The 17,128-nt window shown below is 46.5% G+C and overlaps 2 protein-coding genes across 3 annotated transcripts; both read left to right on the forward strand.

The window, feature by feature from the left end:
- Nucleotides 1-27: 27 nt before the first annotated feature.
- On the forward strand, nt 28-10,291 carry snx2 (sorting nexin 2). 2 transcript variants are annotated; one of them, XM_058069820.2, is made up of 15 exons: nt 39-383; nt 2,323-2,422; nt 2,499-2,659; nt 2,737-2,803; nt 3,798-3,841; nt 3,930-4,071; nt 4,132-4,210; nt 4,285-4,360; nt 4,883-4,996; nt 5,100-5,193; nt 6,004-6,209; nt 6,298-6,441; nt 9,427-9,507; nt 9,584-9,655; nt 9,724-10,291. In XM_058069820.2, exons 1-15 carry the CDS (start codon nt 285-287, stop codon nt 9,772-9,774), a joined length of 1,530 nt encoding a protein of 509 aa, XP_057925803.1. In that variant the 5' UTR covers nt 39-284; the 3' UTR covers nt 9,775-10,291. The 2 variants fall into 2 exon arrangements, with proteins under 2 accessions (XP_057925804.2, XP_057925803.1); XM_058069821.2 differs by lacking the exons at nt 9,427-9,507; nt 9,584-9,655; nt 9,724-10,291 and adding an exon at nt 8,135-9,351 and having other exon boundaries at nt 28-383.
- Nucleotides 10,292-14,236: 3,945 nt separating this feature from the next.
- Nucleotides 14,237-17,128, forward strand: LOC144898227 (uncharacterized). The gene is made up of 2 exons (XM_078789284.1): nt 14,237-14,654; nt 16,684-17,128. Exons 1-2 carry the CDS (start codon nt 14,579-14,581, stop codon nt 17,115-17,117), a joined length of 510 nt encoding a protein of 169 aa, XP_078645410.1. The 5' UTR covers nt 14,237-14,578; the 3' UTR covers nt 17,118-17,128.

Below are 17,128 nucleotides of genomic sequence, written 5' to 3' on the forward strand. Positions count from 1 at the left end.
TGATAAATACACTTACCTTCTGATGATCAAAGTTTATAAAGATGAAAAGGTTTTGATTTTATCGTTTTCAAAGAGGGGCTTCAATGAGGTGAGGAGTGATACCGCCTATTGTGTGTTGCAGTCTTCCTCCCACGTGACTTTCGTCACATGACGACACCGGAACTCCACCTGACTCCTTGCCCCGCCCCTCGCGCCTGTCAGTCAGGCGGCGAGCTGTCCGCTTGTTAGCACGTTAGCTTAGCACCTTAGCTTTCGAGCGTCGCTTCCCTGGAACCACAAAAAACATGGCGGACACAGCCAGGGAGCCTACGCCCGACCACAGCGGCTTCCAGGAGCTGGAGGACGCCGAGGACCTGTTCCCGGAGCTGGCCGCCCCTCTGGAGGTGAGACGGGGAAACCGGGGGAGGTGGAGGGAAGTCGAGGGAAGTCGAGGGAAGTCGAGGGCAGCTGTGGCCGGCTGGGGCGTCAGGCTCGCACCGGGCAGGGCGGAGAGCCTTAAAATGCTCATTTTGTCTACGGAGTTTGGCATGCCAAGATTCTGTTTCGCTCATTTCTACAATCATGTTAGGGAAGCGGAAACGGAAGCACTTTTATGACAAATGACAACATACATGACAGAATAGTACTGTCATAAATAATAAATACTATGCGTTTGTGTGTGTGAGCGTCAGGTGACAGTCACGCAGGTGAGCGTGGGGCGTTCACTGACTCTAGGAAAAGTGTAAAGACGAAACGCTTTACAAATGCCAAGGTGTTTTACACCTTTTTGCTGCCAATAATACTCTATGAATGATAAATACACATAAACACGTTGACTTAGAGTGTATACTTTATTCTTATTCTACACAAAGCTGTTTGTATTCACATTTTTGGTCACGTCAGCGTTTTCATTCGGCTCTGGTCTTCCTATGTGTTGAGTAAGGAGGGAGGAAGCTCCTCGTTTCCTCATGTCCTCTTTCTGTCCACTCAGCGTGAGCATGAAACAACACAAACACACACACAAAAAGATATTTTGTTGTGTCAATATTGACACGGCGTAACCGCCGTGTAACAGTCACATGTCTCAGGGCCTCAGGCGTCTCGTCACTGCGAGGTGGCGAGTTCGATGCCCGCCTCGTCTCGCTTACTGTCTTGTTTGTCGTCCGCAGGCATACTTTTCATTTCTTACACACGGGATGAGTATATTGTCTACAGTACTTGTTGTTGGCATTATTGACATCTTTTCTTTCTTGTTCACCATCAACTAACAAGTGTGCACTTGTCACAAACACAAAAGACACAAGTGTGCACTTATGCACTCAAAATCCTACATATCAGGATGCAAGTGTGCACTTATGCTCTCAAAGCGCAAAGTGTAATGCATTTATTTCTGTCAAGACACAAGTGTGCACTTATGCACCCAAAACACAAACTGTAAGTACACGAGCGTGCACTTAAGCACTCCAAATGAAAAGTCTAAGTACACAAGTGTGCACTTATGCACTAAAAATATAAACTGTAAGTACACAAGTGTGCACTTATGCACAAAAATACAAACTGTAAGTACACAAGTGTGCACTTATGCACTAAAAATCCTACATATCAGGGTGCAAGTGTGCACTTATGCTCTCAAAGCACAAAGTGTAATGCATTTATTTCTGTCAGGACGCCAGTGTGCACTTTTGCCCCCCAAAAACAAAAGTCTTAGTACACAAGTGTGCACTTAAGCACTCCAAACGCAAAGTCTAAGTGTGTGCACTTATGCACTCCAAATGCAAAGTGCAAGTCCACAAGTGGGCACTTTTGCATTCAAAAAAACAAAGTGTAAGTACACAAGTGTGCACTTAAGCACTCCAAATGCAAAGTGCAAGTACACAAGTGTGCACTTATGCTCTCAAAGCACAAAGTGTAATGCATTTATTTCTGTCAGGACGCCAGTGTGCACTTTTGCCCCCCAAAAACAAACATCTTAGTACACAAGTGTGCACTTAAGCACTCCAAACGCAAAGTCTAAGTGTGTGCACTTATGCACTCCAAATGCAAAGTGCAAGTACACAAGTGTGCACTTATGCACTCCAAATGCAAAGTGCAAGTACACAAGTGTGCACTTATGCACTCCAAATGCAAAGTGCAAGTACACAAGTGTGCACTCCAAATACGGAGTCTCAGTACACAAGTGTGCACTTAGCGGCCAAAATCCCACATGGAAGTAAACAAGTGTGCACTAATGCTCCCCAAAAACAAAGTGTAAAGCAATCAAAGCGCCTCAGGCGTCTCGTCACTGCAGGGTGGCGAGTTTGATGCCCACCTCGTCTCACTTCCTGTCTTGTTTGCCGTCCGCAGGCAGGACCGGCCCGTCTGTCCACGCAGGACATCGGCACCGAGTCCAACGGGCCCAAACGGGACTCCTTCTTTGACGACGACGCAGACGACTTGTTTGCAGGTACGTGTGCTCGCCCGCCTCTGACAGGAAGCACGTGGCCGCCATCTTGCCTTTCATTGCACGTGCGTGTGTGTAGAAGCCACGGAGGAAGTGTCCCTGGACAGTCCAGAGAGGGAAGTCCTGCTGTCCGACGGCCCGTCCCCCGCCATCACCCCCATCACCCCACCCGCCTCTATCATCACCCCTCGCATTGGCCACGCCCATGACGACATGTTCACACATTCCTCCTTTGACGAGGTACGAACACACACACCTTCAGAAGAAGACCTCACGCTGCCTTCAGGGCCTCTCGGGACATTTGTTTGTCCTCTCAGGTTGAAGAAGACGAGGGCGGCGATGCTTTCGACGTGCACATCTCCGTGTCTGACCCCGAGAAAGTCGGTGAGTGATGGAAGCGCTTATTGTTCCACTTCCTGGAACGTCCTCACCACAATAGGAAGGAAATAGTCTGTTCCAGTGTCAAACTGTGGCCATCCGAAAGCCATGTTGCTGTTAAGGCACTTTATTAGGATTCTTAACTGTCGTACAAGTGTAAAAAGAAGTTAAGCACGGTTAATCACAATATTAGCTAAAAATAGTCTGTTCCAGGGTCAAACCGTGGCCATCTAAAAGCTTTAATACTCATACAGGCCGTGTTTTGAGTCACCTCATTAGCATTGTTAATTGCCGTACAAGTGTAAAAAGAAGTTAAGCACTGTTAATAACAATATTAGCTAAATATAGTCTGTTCCAGGGTCAAAACGTGACCGTCTAAAAGCTTTATTACTCATACAGGCCGTGTTTTGAGTCACCTTATTAGCATCGTTAACTGCCATACAAGTGTAAAAAGAAGTTAAGCATGGTTAGTAACAATATTAGCTAAAAATAGTCTGTTCCGGGGTCAAACCCTGGTCGTCTAAAAGCTTTATTATTCATACAGGCCGTGTTTTGAGTCACTTTATTAGCATTCTTAATTGCCGTACAAGTGTAAAAAGAAGTTAAGCACGGTTAATAACAATATTAGCTAAAAATAGTCTGTTCCGGGGTCAAACCCTGGTCGTCTAAAAGCTTTATTATTCATACAGGCCGTGTTTTGAGTCACTTTATTAGCATTCTTAATTGCCGTACAAGTGTAAAAAGAAGTTAAGCACGGTTAATAACAATATTAGCTAAAAATAGTCTGTTCCGGGGTCAAACCCTGGTCATCTAAAAGCTTTATTATTCATACAGGCCGTGTTTTGAGTCATTTTCTTAGCATTCTTAACTGCCGTACAAGTGTAAAAAGAAGTTAAGCACTGTTTATATTCATGTAAATAGAAATAGTCTGTCCCAATGTCAAACTGTGGCCACCATAGATGCCATTTTAAGTGTGCAATGTGAATTATGTCCCCCCCAGGTGACGGCATGAACGCCTACATGGCCTACAAGGTCACCACCAAGGTGAGTCTTTGACCCGCTCGTCCTGGAAGGTGCCGGCCACCTGTTGACCCCCGCCACCCCGCCACCCCCCGACCCCGTGGCGTCGCAGACGTCCTCGTCTATTTTCAGGCTGCGGGAATTCTCCGTCCGGCGGCGCTTCAGCGACTTCCTGGGCCTGCATGGCAAGCTGGCGTCCAAGTACCTGCACGGGGGCTACATCGTGCCCCCCGCCCCTGAGAAGAGCATCGTGGGTAAGTTGCCATGGCGGTGTTGTAGCGGGCGTGGCTAATGAGGGCGGGGCCGTCTGTCAGGCATGACCAAAGTGAAGGTGGGCAAGGAGGACCCATCGTCCAACGAGTTTGTGGAGAAGCGTCGCCTGGCGTTGGAGAGGTAGGGTCCCAGCTTGGGGGGTGGGTTGACGGGGGTTGCCATGGCGATGTGAGGTCACGTGATGCTGCTTTCAGGTACCTGATGAGGACGGTGCAGCATCCCATCCTCCTCAAGGACCCGGACCTCCTGCAGTTTCTGGAAAGCTCTGAGGTAAACCCCCCTCTTTTCCGCCCCCCACCCTGCTGCGGGGAGGGGGGGGCGTGGCCAGGGAAATAAATGGCGGTCTGTCAGCGACTTAACAGATGAATTGTGGGACGCTTGAGTGAGCGCGGCGGTCCGTCCGCTCCACTTAATGAAACACAACCAGGACAGGGGGGGAACCCCCGCCACCCCCAACACCTTCATTTAGCGCGGACCCCCCCGAGACCGGACCACCGGCGCTCTAGTTAAATGAGTTTAGTAGCGGGGGCGGGGCCAAGCGGCCAAAGTAAACTTTTCTCACAATGAAGAAAAATGAGCTTGTCTCACGACGACCCGACGCACGCTGGTGGACGACGGGGGCAATCAGGTGGGGCGCAGGGGGCGGGGGGGCGCAGGGGGGTCCAAGGAAAGGAAGAAAGACGTGAGCTGCTAATTCCATGTCACCAAACACACTCGCTGCTTCCTCCACTGGGGGGCGCTGTGACCATGTTGGCTTCATCTCTCTCTCTCGCTCTCTCTGTGCACGTGCAGCTGCCTCGAGCCGTCAGTACGCAGGCGCTGAGCGGCGCCGGCCTCCTCCGTATGGTCAACAAAGCCGCCGAAGCTGTCAATAAGATGACCATCAAGATGAACGAATCAGATGCCGTGAGTGGACCGTTGGGCGGGGCTTAACGCTGCCTTTGTTACTGTGACAGACACCTGTGTATGTATGTGTGTGTGTGCGCCTGCGCGTGTGTGTGTGTGACAGTGGTTTGAGGAGAAGCAGCAACATTTTGAGAATCTGGACGTCCAATTGAGGAAACTTCACGCCAGCGTGGAATCGCTGGTTTGTCACAGGAAAGGTAACTTAGTAACTAAACACCCATCATATCATATATCATCCAATTTATGTAAAAGCATATCAATTTGGGAACTATGGGTCGTTATTTTGTATGACTATTTTTATTCATTATTAGCATATTTAGCTCTTAAACTCGCCCACAGACGCTCAGCGAATCCAAAATGTGAGCGAGTGAGACACTTTTTATTTATTTGTGTCATCTCCAAATAAGATGAGTTTATTTATGATACTTTTTTGAATGTTTCATATGAGCGGAGCATAGTCCTATTTTATTTGACGGTCATTGAACGCAGCATCCACCGTTCTCCGATACAAAGATGGCTGTATGGAAGTATTTGGATGGATTTCCCCCTTTTTTTCTTTCCCTTCGTACTTGCTCTCAAATGCTGATACTATGTTGGAACCCATAAAGGTAAGATTTGACGACTTTGAACGCTAATGTGAGTCGTTGTGGTAGTTCCATGCTAAATGGCTAACGCTAGCAAAACCCGTCAATAGCAGCCGGAAGTCCAATTTAGCTGGCAGTTCAACGCCCAAATCATCAGAGAAATGTTAAAATATGATAACCACTGGTTAGTTGGGCCACCTTTATGCCAAGGTAGCACTGTATGACGGTTTCCGGTCGATATTTGTTCTAGCTAGCTTGGGGCTACACGGTTACCGTGCGTCAATCAAACTACGGTGGGGGTCGAGGGTCAAACAGGGCCCAAAAAAATGGCCGCCATTAAAGGAAACTTCATTTAAGGCGTCAACGCGTTAACTTTGACAGCCGTACATATGATACATTTATAAAATGTGTGTGCGTTCTCAGAGTTGTCGCTGAACACGGCACAGTTTGCCAAGTCGGCGGCCATGTTGGGCAACAGCGAGGACCACACGGCGCTCTCCCGTGCTTTGTCCCAGCTGGCGGAGGTGGAGGAGAAGATGGAGCAGCAGTACCACGAGCAGGCCGACGCCGACTTCTACTTCCTGTCTGAGCTGGTGGGCGACTACGTGCGCCTCCTCGCCGCCGTCAAGGTGCCGACACGCCGACCGGAACCCCTTTTTGCACGTTTGGTTTGGTCTCCGAGGTGCGGTGCTTCAACATGCGTGTGCGTGTGTCCAGGGCGTGTTTGAGCAGCGCATGAAGACGTGGCAGAAGTGGCAGGACACCCAGCTTCTCCTGCAGAAGAAACGCGAGGCTGAAGTCAAGCTGCAGTTTTCCAACAAGGCCGACAAAGTGGCCCAGGCCAAAGACGACATCAAAGAGGTACCACTCTGACCGCTTTTCACATCTCGTGCCATTCCTCGGAATGACGGGTTCAATCTGCCCTCGCGGAAGAAATAACAACGCACGCTCACCAAAGCCCGCTGGCGTGTCCGGTCGTACAAAATCAACGCACCCTGGCAGTTCAGTCAAGTGAGAAGATCTGAGTTTGCAGTTGAAGAATTTTGTGGAGCGAAGAAGAAGAAAAATACTTTTATTAGTCCGTCAGCACACAAATTCAACCTCCTCGCTGTCACTCACAGACACGCTCACGCAGCCGGCTTGGTCGGGGGTCCGCTGTTAGCCTGGACGAGCTGTCGGGAGCGTCCGCGTTTGTCAGTAGACTTACTACACGCCTTTATTTATCTGGACAACACACACACACACTCACACACACACACACACAGCCAGTGGTTGTGGTATCGTGCGTGTCTCCCCTCCTTACAAAAAAAAGCCACACCAAAAATACAAACTGCAAGTGTGCACTTATGCTCTCAAAGCACAAAGTGTAAGTACACAAGCGTGCACTTAAGCACTCCAAATAAAAAGTCCAAGTACACTTATGCACTGTAAGTACACAAGTGTGCACTTATCCACCAAAAATTCAAACTGTAAGTACACAAGTGTGCACTTATCCACCCAAAATACGCACTGTAAGTACACAAGTGTGCACTTATCCACCAAAAATACAAACTGTAAGTACACAAGTGTGCACTTATCCACCAAAAATACAAACTGTAAGTAGACAAGTGTGCACTAATTACCAAAAATACAAACTAAGTATGCACCAAAAATACAAACTGTAGGTACAAAAGTTTGCACTTATGCACAAAAAATACAAACTGTAAGTACACAAGTGTGCACTTATGCACCAAAAATGCAAACTGTAAGTACAGAAGTGTGCACTTATGCACCAAAAATACAAACTGTAAGTACACAAGTGTGCACTTATGCACCAAAAATACAAACTGTAAGTACGCAAGTGTGCACTTATGCACCAAAAATACAAACTGTAAGTACACAAGTGTGCACTTATCCACCAAAAATACAAACTAAGTATGCACAAAAAATACAAACTGTAAGTACACAAGTGTGCACTTATCCACCAAAAATACAAACTGTAAGTACACAAGTGTGCACTTATCCACCAAAAATACAAACTGTAAGTACACAAGTGTGCACTTATCCACCAAAAATACAAACTAAGTATGCACAAAAAATACAAACTGTAAGTACACAAGTGTGCACTTATCCAACAAAAATACGAACTGTAAGTACACAAGTGTGCACTTAGCCACCAAAAATACAAACTGTAAGTACACAAGTGTGCACTTATCCAACAAAAATACAAACTGTAAGTACACAAGTGTGCACTTATCCACCAAAAATACAAACTGTAAGTACACAAGTGTGCACTTATCCACCAAAAATACAAACTGTAAGTACACAAGTGTGCACCTATCCACCAAAAATACAAACTGTAAGTACACAAGTGTGCACTTATGCACCAAAAATACAAACTGTAAGTGCACATGTGTGCACTTATGTGGTTGTGGTATCGTCGGCGTCTCCCCTCGTTCCAAAAAAAGCCACACTTGTAATTATTGCCATGATAATTTGCCAACGATGTTCCCCATGATGCCTTCAATGACGTCTATTGTGAAATGATATTCCCCATCACGCCTTCCCGCTCCAGGAGATACAAGAGGTAGGCCTTCATCATCACCGTCCTCCTTTCTTCTTCTGTCTTCCGTGATGATTCCATCAACACTTTCATCATTCTTACTCCATACTTTTCATTTCTTACACACGGGATGAGTACTATATACTCTATAGTACTTGTTGTTGGCATTATTGACATCTTTTCTTTCATGTTAACCATCAACTAACAAGTGTGCACTAATGCACCAAAAGTACAAACTGTATGTACACAAGTGTGCACTTATGCACCAAAAAATACAAACTAAGTACACAAGTGTGCACCTATACACCAAAAATACAAACTAAGTACACAAGTTTATGCACTCAAAATCCTACGTATCAGGATGCAAGTGTGCACTTATGCTCTCAAAGCACAAAGTGTAAGTGCACAAGCGTGCACTTAAGCACTCCAAATGAAAACTCTTAGTACACAAGTGTACACTTAAGCACTCCAAATGCATAGTCTAAGTACACAGGTATGCACTTATGCATGCCAAATGCAAAGTTTTGTAGACAAATGTGCACTTACGCACTCCAAATGCAAAGTGCAAGTCCACAAGTGGGCACTTTTGCACCCAAAAAACAAAGTGTAAGTACACAAGTGTGCACTTATGCACCCCAAAAACAAAGTAAGTACAGTACAGTAAGTACAGTGTAAGTGTGCACTAATACACTCAAAGTCCTAAGTGTTAGGACACAAGTGTGCACTTATGCACTCCAAATGCAGAGTCTAAGTACACTTAGCACCCAAAATTCTACATGGAAGTAAACAAGTGTGCACTAATGCACTCAAAGTCCTAAGTGTTAGGACACAAGTGTGCACTTATGCACCATGGATGCCAAGTGTTAAGTACACAAGTGTGCACTAATGCACTCAAAGTCCTAAGTGTTAGGACACAAGTGTGCGCTTATGCACCCTGGATGCAAAGTGTTAAGTACACAAGTGTGCACTAATGCACTCAAAGTCCTAAGTGTTAGGACACAAGTGTGCGCTTATGCACCCTGGATGCAAAGTGTAAGTTCACAAATGTGCACTTACGCACTCCAAATGCAGAGTCTTAAGTACACAAGTGTGCATTTTGCACCCCAAATCCCACATGTAAGTCAACGAGCGCCCACTAATGCACTAATGCAAGTCATATGCACCGCCGCCTCTCCATTGGTCCACGTCATCCAAGCGCCATGACCCGTGTGTACCAAGTGTGTACCAAGTGTGTAGTTTTGTCACAGCGCGCGTGTCCCCCCCCCCCCCCCCCCGGCGCTAAGCACGTGTAGTGTGTCACGCAGTTGGAGGTGAAGGTCCAGCAGGGGGAGCGAGACTTTGAGAAGATTTCTCGAAACATCCGCAGGGAGGTGGGCCGCTTCGAGGTGAGTGAGCGAGCGAGCGACGGCTCGGCGTGTAGCGATTCACGTAGCGTAACCAGGAGCGTTGTGATGTGTGCAGAGAGAGCGCGTGAGCGATTTCAAGAACATCTTCATCAAATACCTGGAGGCCCTGGTTAGCACGCAACAGCAGGTAACAGCGTACGCCATCCCGAATGATTGATTGGCGTTCCCCGTCTGATTGATGATGCTCGTTGACAGCTGATTAAGTATTGGGAGGCCTTCTTACCGGAAGCTAAAGCCATCTCTTAAATGCGCCCGGACATCAACGCTAACCGCTACGTCATCCCGACACCTCTGCTTTCCATGACATTTGAACGCACCGTGCCCCCCCCCTTCCACGGATGACCTCATCAGTGTGCGTCCACGTCGGATGAAGAAGACGACCTAATGATGTTTGCAGCATGTGGAGGATGAAAGAGGCCAAATACCAGCTAGCCATGCTAACTAGCTGGCTGCCAAGTCAACAACACCGAATGTCAGAATGTTAGCGCTGTTAGCGTGACGTGCTAACACCCGTCTTCATTTTCTTTTTTTGACTTTTACGTCTTCTTCACGGCGAATCCAGGACCAGATGCTACGCTAATGAGCCGCTAGCTAGCAAATGCTTAGTGTCGATGGTGATGGATTTCGCCGAAGATCTCAATCTTCCAACTTCTTTTTTTTTTCTCCGTTTGATTCCAACCTTCAATGATTTTTTTTTTTCGATCGTAATTTTTTTTATCTTTTTAGTGTTGAAAAGTCGCAATTAAAGGACGTTTACTCATCACTTTGCACTCGTTGACGTTTGCTTTCTGCATGCTAACATTCACCGTTTAGCATTACTAGCATTGACTACTTAGTAGTTCATGCTAACACTGACTACTTATACATGTTAGCATCTACTATTACTTTCTAGGTAGAACATGCTAACCATACCTTACTTTGTAGTACATGCTAACAGTGACTACTTATACTTACAACTACATGTTAGCATCTACCATGACTTTCTAGGTAGAACATGCTAACCATACCTTACTTTATAGTACATGCTAACAGTGACTACTTATACTTACAACTACATGTTAGCATCTACTATTACTTTCTAGGTAGAACATGCTAACCATACCTTACTTTATAGTACATGCTAACAGTGACTACTTATACTTACAACTACATGTTAGCATCTACTATTACTTTCTAGGTAGAACATGCTAACCATACCTTACTTTATAGTACATGCTAACAGTGACTACTTATACTTACAACTACATGTTAGCATCTACTATTACTTTCTAGGTAGAACATGCTAACCATACCTTACTTTGTAGTACATGCTAACAGTGACTACTTATACTTACAACTACATGTTAGCATCTACCATGACTTTCTAGGTAGAACATGCTAACCATACCTTACTTTATAGTACATGCTAACAGTGACTACTTATACTTACAACTACATGTTAGCATCTACTATTACTTTCTAGGTGGAACATGCTAACCATACCTTACTTTGTAGTACATGCTAACAGTGACAACTTATACTTAGAAGTACATGTTAGCATCTACTATTACTTTCTAGGTAGAACATGCTAACCATACCTTACTTTGTAGTACATGCTAACAGTGACTACTTATACTTAGATCTACATGTTGGCATCTACTATTACTTTCTAGGTGGAACATGCTAACCATACCTTACTTTATAGTACATGCTAACAGTGACTACTTATACTCAGAAGTACATGTTAGCATCTACTATTACTTTCTAGGTAGAACATGCTAACCTTGGCCCCTTAACAGTACTTGCAACCATACGTTACTTTGTAGTACATGCTAACAGTGACTACTTATACTTAGAAGTACATGTTAGCATCTACTATTACTTTCTAGGTAGAACATGCTAACTTTGGCCCCTTAACAGTACTTGCAACCATACGTTACTTTGTAGTACATGCTAACAGTGACTACTTATACTTAGAACTACATGTTAGCATCTATTACTTTCTATGTAGAACATGCTAACTTTGGCCCCTTAACAGTACTTGGAACCATATCTTACTTTGTAGTACATGCTAACAATGACTACTTATACATAGAAGTATTTACTATTACTTGCTAGGTAGAACTGCTATCTGTGGCCCCTTTATAGTACTTGCAAGCACCATACCTTACTACATGCTAACATGGACTATTCATAATGCTAATATAGACAACTAGTACATGGTGTGTACATGGTGTGTACATGGTGTGTACATGGTATGATGGAGTATTTAGCAGTAGCGTTTGGTGTAGATAAGCATGTAGTAGTAGTAGTAGTAGTGGTGTAGTGGTGTAGTTGATGATGGGAGGTGATGATGTGTTAGCGCCCCCAGCCGCTGATAACAACAAACTTTCATTATTTCTCTCACTTTCACGTCTGACAGCCCAGGAAAGGGAAAAGGAGGCGGAGACTAATCTCCACGCCGCCGCCACGCTGGAATTGGACCACTTTGTCATACCAGCACGCACGCACACGCGCACCGACACACACACACACACACACACACACACACACACACACACACACACACACACACGCTTGTTTTCCGAGTTATTGCAAGACAACGGGCTTTTATTGTGAAGGGGACAGGATGGACGACATCAAGCGTCCTCGTGTCGGACATCAAATGTTTATACGCCGCGTGAAGGCGGGAAGATAAGAGCTCAGCAGCCAATGACGTTCATTTATTTCTCCGCTTATCTCGTCCTCCTCCCTCCTCCCTCGGCTTTTACTTTCCTCTTTTTATTCATATTATACAATTTCATAATAAGAGCTTATGTGACCTTTGACCCCCGACCGTGATGGTTGTTGACTTTCAAGATCGTTTTATTTAAAAAAAACAAAAAACAAAAAAAAAACACATTGATTGTTTTTCCGGCAATGACTTCCTGTCGCCGTGGTAACGATTATGCAAATGAACTGCAACCTTTACGCTTGACGGGCGGGTCCCGGTGGGGCTTGGGGGGGGTGACACGGCGACAGGACCGGACACGCCCCCACTTTACCCCCCCTCCCCGCCCCTCCCAAGACAAACTTGTCCAGCTTCGTCAGCCATTTTTACCTTTACAACTTTTCATGCTTTTTATTGAGCTTTTTGAGCCGGCAGTCCTCATTGGCTGACGGGCGTCACGTGGCCGCAGCGAGCCCCTCGTCACGCTGACGCCCCCCCCCCATCATTTTTCCGCTCATATCCACTTTTCTCCCCCCCCACCACCAACGCCCTCCTGCCGCCGTCGCGCTCGTACATCTCCCCGTCTGCCAGACGCCATCGACCGCCTCATTTGCATACGTAAATCTATCGGCCGTGTGACAATGGCGCCGATACTGCTGAGTCGGCCCCCGCGCGCACGCACTCGCCACGCACACACGCTCACGCCGCGCTCCTGATGGAGCCCTCATCCGGTCTGACAGCCGACAACAACGCTAACTTCTCACGGCTACCACCCTATGCTACCTCTTAGCTGGCTAAGCTAGTCACTCATTTGTTTGCTGTTCGCTAACTAGCTAGTTAGCTAGCTAACTAGTTTGTTACTCAGCTACAGTAAGCGAGCTAATAGCTAAAGCTACTTTATTTGGTTAGTAAGTTATTATTAATTAGCTAACTAATGAATGAACCGGGAAACAAATGATCTAATGCAGCTAAGTAGCGAGCTAACCCAGTAGCAAGCTACCCAATTAGCTAACAAACTAGCTACCTAACTAGCTACTTAACCGATATGAAACAAATTAGCTTGCAAACATGCTAGTACTCCTAAAGCTGTTTAACTTATTGACTAACAAGGTTGCTAACTAGCTAACAAACTAGCCACTACCTAAATTGCTAGTCAACGAGTTAGTTTGCTTATGAACTACTTTGTCAGATATTAGTTAGCCAGTTTATTCATTAGAATTTTATTAGCTAGTTGGCTAGCTTGTTTGTATGCTAGCTACCTTTTTTCATGTTACATAGCTAGCTAGTTGGTGAGCTGCTTTGATGGTGAATTAGTTTGCTAGTTCGATCATTTGTTTGCGGGCTAGTTTCAGATATTTGGTTAGCGAATGAATTTGTCAGCTAACTTGCTAGGTTGCTAGCTTGTTTGTATGCTAGCTACCTTTTTTCATGTTACATAGCTAGCTAGTTGGTGAGCTGCTTTGATGGTGAATTAGTTTGCTAGTTCGATCATTTGTTTGCGGGCTAGTTTCAGATATTTGGTTAGCGAATGAATTTGTCAGCTAACTTGCTAGGTTGTTTGGTGGTTCATTTAAAAGCTATTTAGCAAGGTAGTTAGCTATTTTTTTTGCTAATTTGTTTATATATTAGCTTTGGTCAATTACTTTGCCAGCTGTTTTTTTATGTCATCCATTCGCTCATCATTTGTTTTGCTAGTTTATTAGTCAGGTAGCTAGCTAGCCGGTTAGATAGTAGGTTTATTAGTTTGCTAGCCAATTAGTTTTCTCGTTGTTTAGCTTGTACTGTGTATAAGTACTGTAAATTAGTTAGCTATTTCTCTAGCTTGCTAGCTAGTGTATAATTAGCACTTTAGCTATATAGTTGCGGTGGTCCCACATGGTCCTAGGATGTACTATAATGTACCACTGGAGAGGGGGGACACCCGCGGTCATGATATGCTAGCATGCTAATGCTAATGTTCGTTACTTGTCGCGACCCGTCCTCTGCTTGCGGGGGAGTTCGGGGTCCACAGGAGAAGGTTCTGGCCGGAGCAGAAGGAGACGGAAGGGCCTGGGCGGGCATCTCGCAGGTGTCTTCCTGTCCCATCCAAAGATGAAAGCGTGACAGGAAGCTGTCGTCAGGAATTTTGGCGAGGCGATGAGGAAAAGTAGATTTAGTGCAGAAGGAGCGGAGGAGGCACCGATCCGTTTATTGACGAGCCTTCAGCGCCGCTCATCACCTCAAGTGGTCCGGACCCCGACGCAAACCGTCTCTGATGTTTGGTGACACCTTCAAAGCGGGGCGGCCGCCCGGCCTTCGTCACGCCGCTGAGGAAGAGGAGGAGCGCTAACCTTTTCCTTCATGACTTCAATCAAAATGTAAATGGCCGCCGCCATCGATTGGACCGCTCGCCGCCTTCTAGCGCCGCGTACGCCGCTTCTGCGCTTCTTGACAGGAGGTACACGCACGCACACACACACACACACACACACACACACACACACACACTAATGAGTTTCAAGTTGCGACTAAATGAAAAAGTGTTTTTTTTTAACCTTAAAGCGGAGTTCATAGCGACTAGTTAGCTCGCGCTAGTTCCTTATTTGGACCTGTTATAGTTAGCATGTAGCCTTCTTGAGGCTAACGCTACGTGTTTGTTTGTCAGCGGTTTCCCTAAGGGTCCGAGGCTAACATTACAATTAGCATGTTGGTTAGCATATTGTTGGGCCGTGCTAATGCTACACTGCTAGCCGTTAGCTGTAGTTTGTACACACACACTAATGAGTTTCAAGTTGCGACTAAATGAAAAAGTGTTTTGTTGAACCTTAAAGCGGAGTTCATAGCGACTAGTTAGCTTGCGCTAGTTCCTTATGTGGACCTGTTATAGTTAGCATGTAGCCTTTTTGAGGCTAACGCTACGTGTTTGTTTGTTAGCGGTTTCCCTAAGGGCCCGTGGCTAACATTACAATTAGCATGTGCACAAGCATTGGTAGCCTTTACGTTGATTAGCATTTTGTTGGGCCGTGCTAATGCTACACTGCTAGCCGTTAGCTGTAGTTTGTACACACACACTGAGTTTCAAGTTGCGACTAAATGAAAAAGTGTTTTGTTGAACCTTAAAGCGGAGTTCATAGCGACTCGTTAGCTCGCGCTAGTTCCTTATTTGGACCTGTTATAGTTAGCATGTAGCCTTCTTGAGGCTAACGCTATGTGTTTGTTTGTCAGCGGTTTCCCTAAGGGTCCGTGGCTAACATTACAATTAGCATGTTGGTTAGCATATTGTTGGGCCGTGCTAATGCTACACCGCTAGCCGTTAGCTGTAGTTTATACACACACACACTAATGAGTTTCAGGTTGCGACTAAATGAAAAAGTGTTTTGTTGAACCTTAAAGCGGAGTTCATAGCGACTCGTTAGCTCGCGCTAGTTCCTTATTTGGACCTGTTATAGTTAGCATGTAGCCTTCTTGAGGCTAACGCTACGTGTTTGTTTGTCAGCGGTTTCCCTAAGGGTCCGAGGCTAACATAACAATTAGCATGTTGGTTAGCATATTGTTGGGCTGTGCTAATGCTACACCGCTAGCCGTTAGCTGTAGTTTTAGTGGCGCCCCCACGCTTCACTGCGTCACTCAGCCGACAGGAAATGAAATACGCACGCACGTTTGTTATTTTTGGTAGCGAGCGGCCGAGTCATCCATCATGGCCGCTCCTCGCTCCTCAAAGTGTCTTTTTGTTCGGAGACCATCCATCATCTTCCTGCCGCCAGTTGGCGCCAAACGCCGTCTCGCTTGACGTTCCGATGGAGTTAGCCTAGCTCGCGGTGAATGCTAGCATTAGCGATTGAGGTTGTGACACGGGGGGGTCGTAGTTGAGGTCTCGTTGATGATGGTCTACCAGGAGCCAATCAGGGAGCTTCTCTTGTGTTGGTCTGAACCCTGCAGGAAAGGTGAAGCCCGGACGGAGTTTTGTCCTGGAACTGCTGAGTCCACATTTAGCCTGACACTGATGCATGCTGCGGTGTGGGGGTGGGGGGGGGGGGGGTGCTCACCTGGGGGTCCACCTGAGAAACATCAGCTGCAGTGAAGGGGGGGGGGGGGTTAAAAACAGGATACGACCCAATAACGTCTGAAGCGATCGGTGGAGTTAGCATGTTTGATGACATTAGCATCATCGTGGCGGCATGAAGCGTCTGCCCCGTAGCCGCCCCCCACCCACCCCGCCCCCAAGCCCCACTCCCTACCCGTGTGGCGGCGGCAGCGGCGACGGCGCTGATAGCATCAGACACTTTAATAAGTTGATTAGCGGCTACGTGCTATCTGCTAAGTGGATCTAGATGATGATGATGCTGATTGGCCACCGCGCCGCGCCATCCATCTTTTTGATTGGCTAATAACTGGAATCCATCACGGCGCTCCGTGGGTGCGTTATCTGCTCCACTTTTGCTCCACTTTCATCCTTTCATCCTTTCTCTCCATGTTTGTGCTATCAGGGATGGAAGCTATTGGTTTCATCTACAACATACTTTTATTGCTTCTTACCGCCTTCGTCTTCATCACCGCCCATGATGATGATGATGATGATGGGGACCGCGTGAGGAGAAAGGGACAACAGGCCCACCTCCGGGTCCGGGACTTCCAGGTCCCCGGCCACCTCTTCCAGTTCCAAGTTGGACACCATGGCGTTCCCAGGCCGACTGTGAGACACAATCCCTCTAGTGTGTCCTACGTTCGTCCCGGGACCTTCTCCCGGCCGGACAACCGGACTAGATTCCTGAGCCGCCTCCATGTGAAGGACCAAGGGAGGCCCAAGGGAGGACCAAGGGAGGCCACCCCACGGAGGAGAACCACACTGCTCCTCCTGGATCGAAGCTTCAACTATCAACCAACTTCACCAGACTTGACCAGACTTGACCCCCAAGACTGATGACTGATCCA

The sequence above is a fragment of the Doryrhamphus excisus genome, linkage group LG3, assembly GCF_037039965.1.
Source record: "Doryrhamphus excisus strain RoL-2023G ecotype Guam linkage group LG3, RoL_Dexc_Guam_v1.1, whole genome shotgun sequence".
NCBI lineage: Eukaryota > Metazoa > Chordata > Actinopteri > Syngnathiformes > Syngnathidae > Doryrhamphus > Doryrhamphus excisus.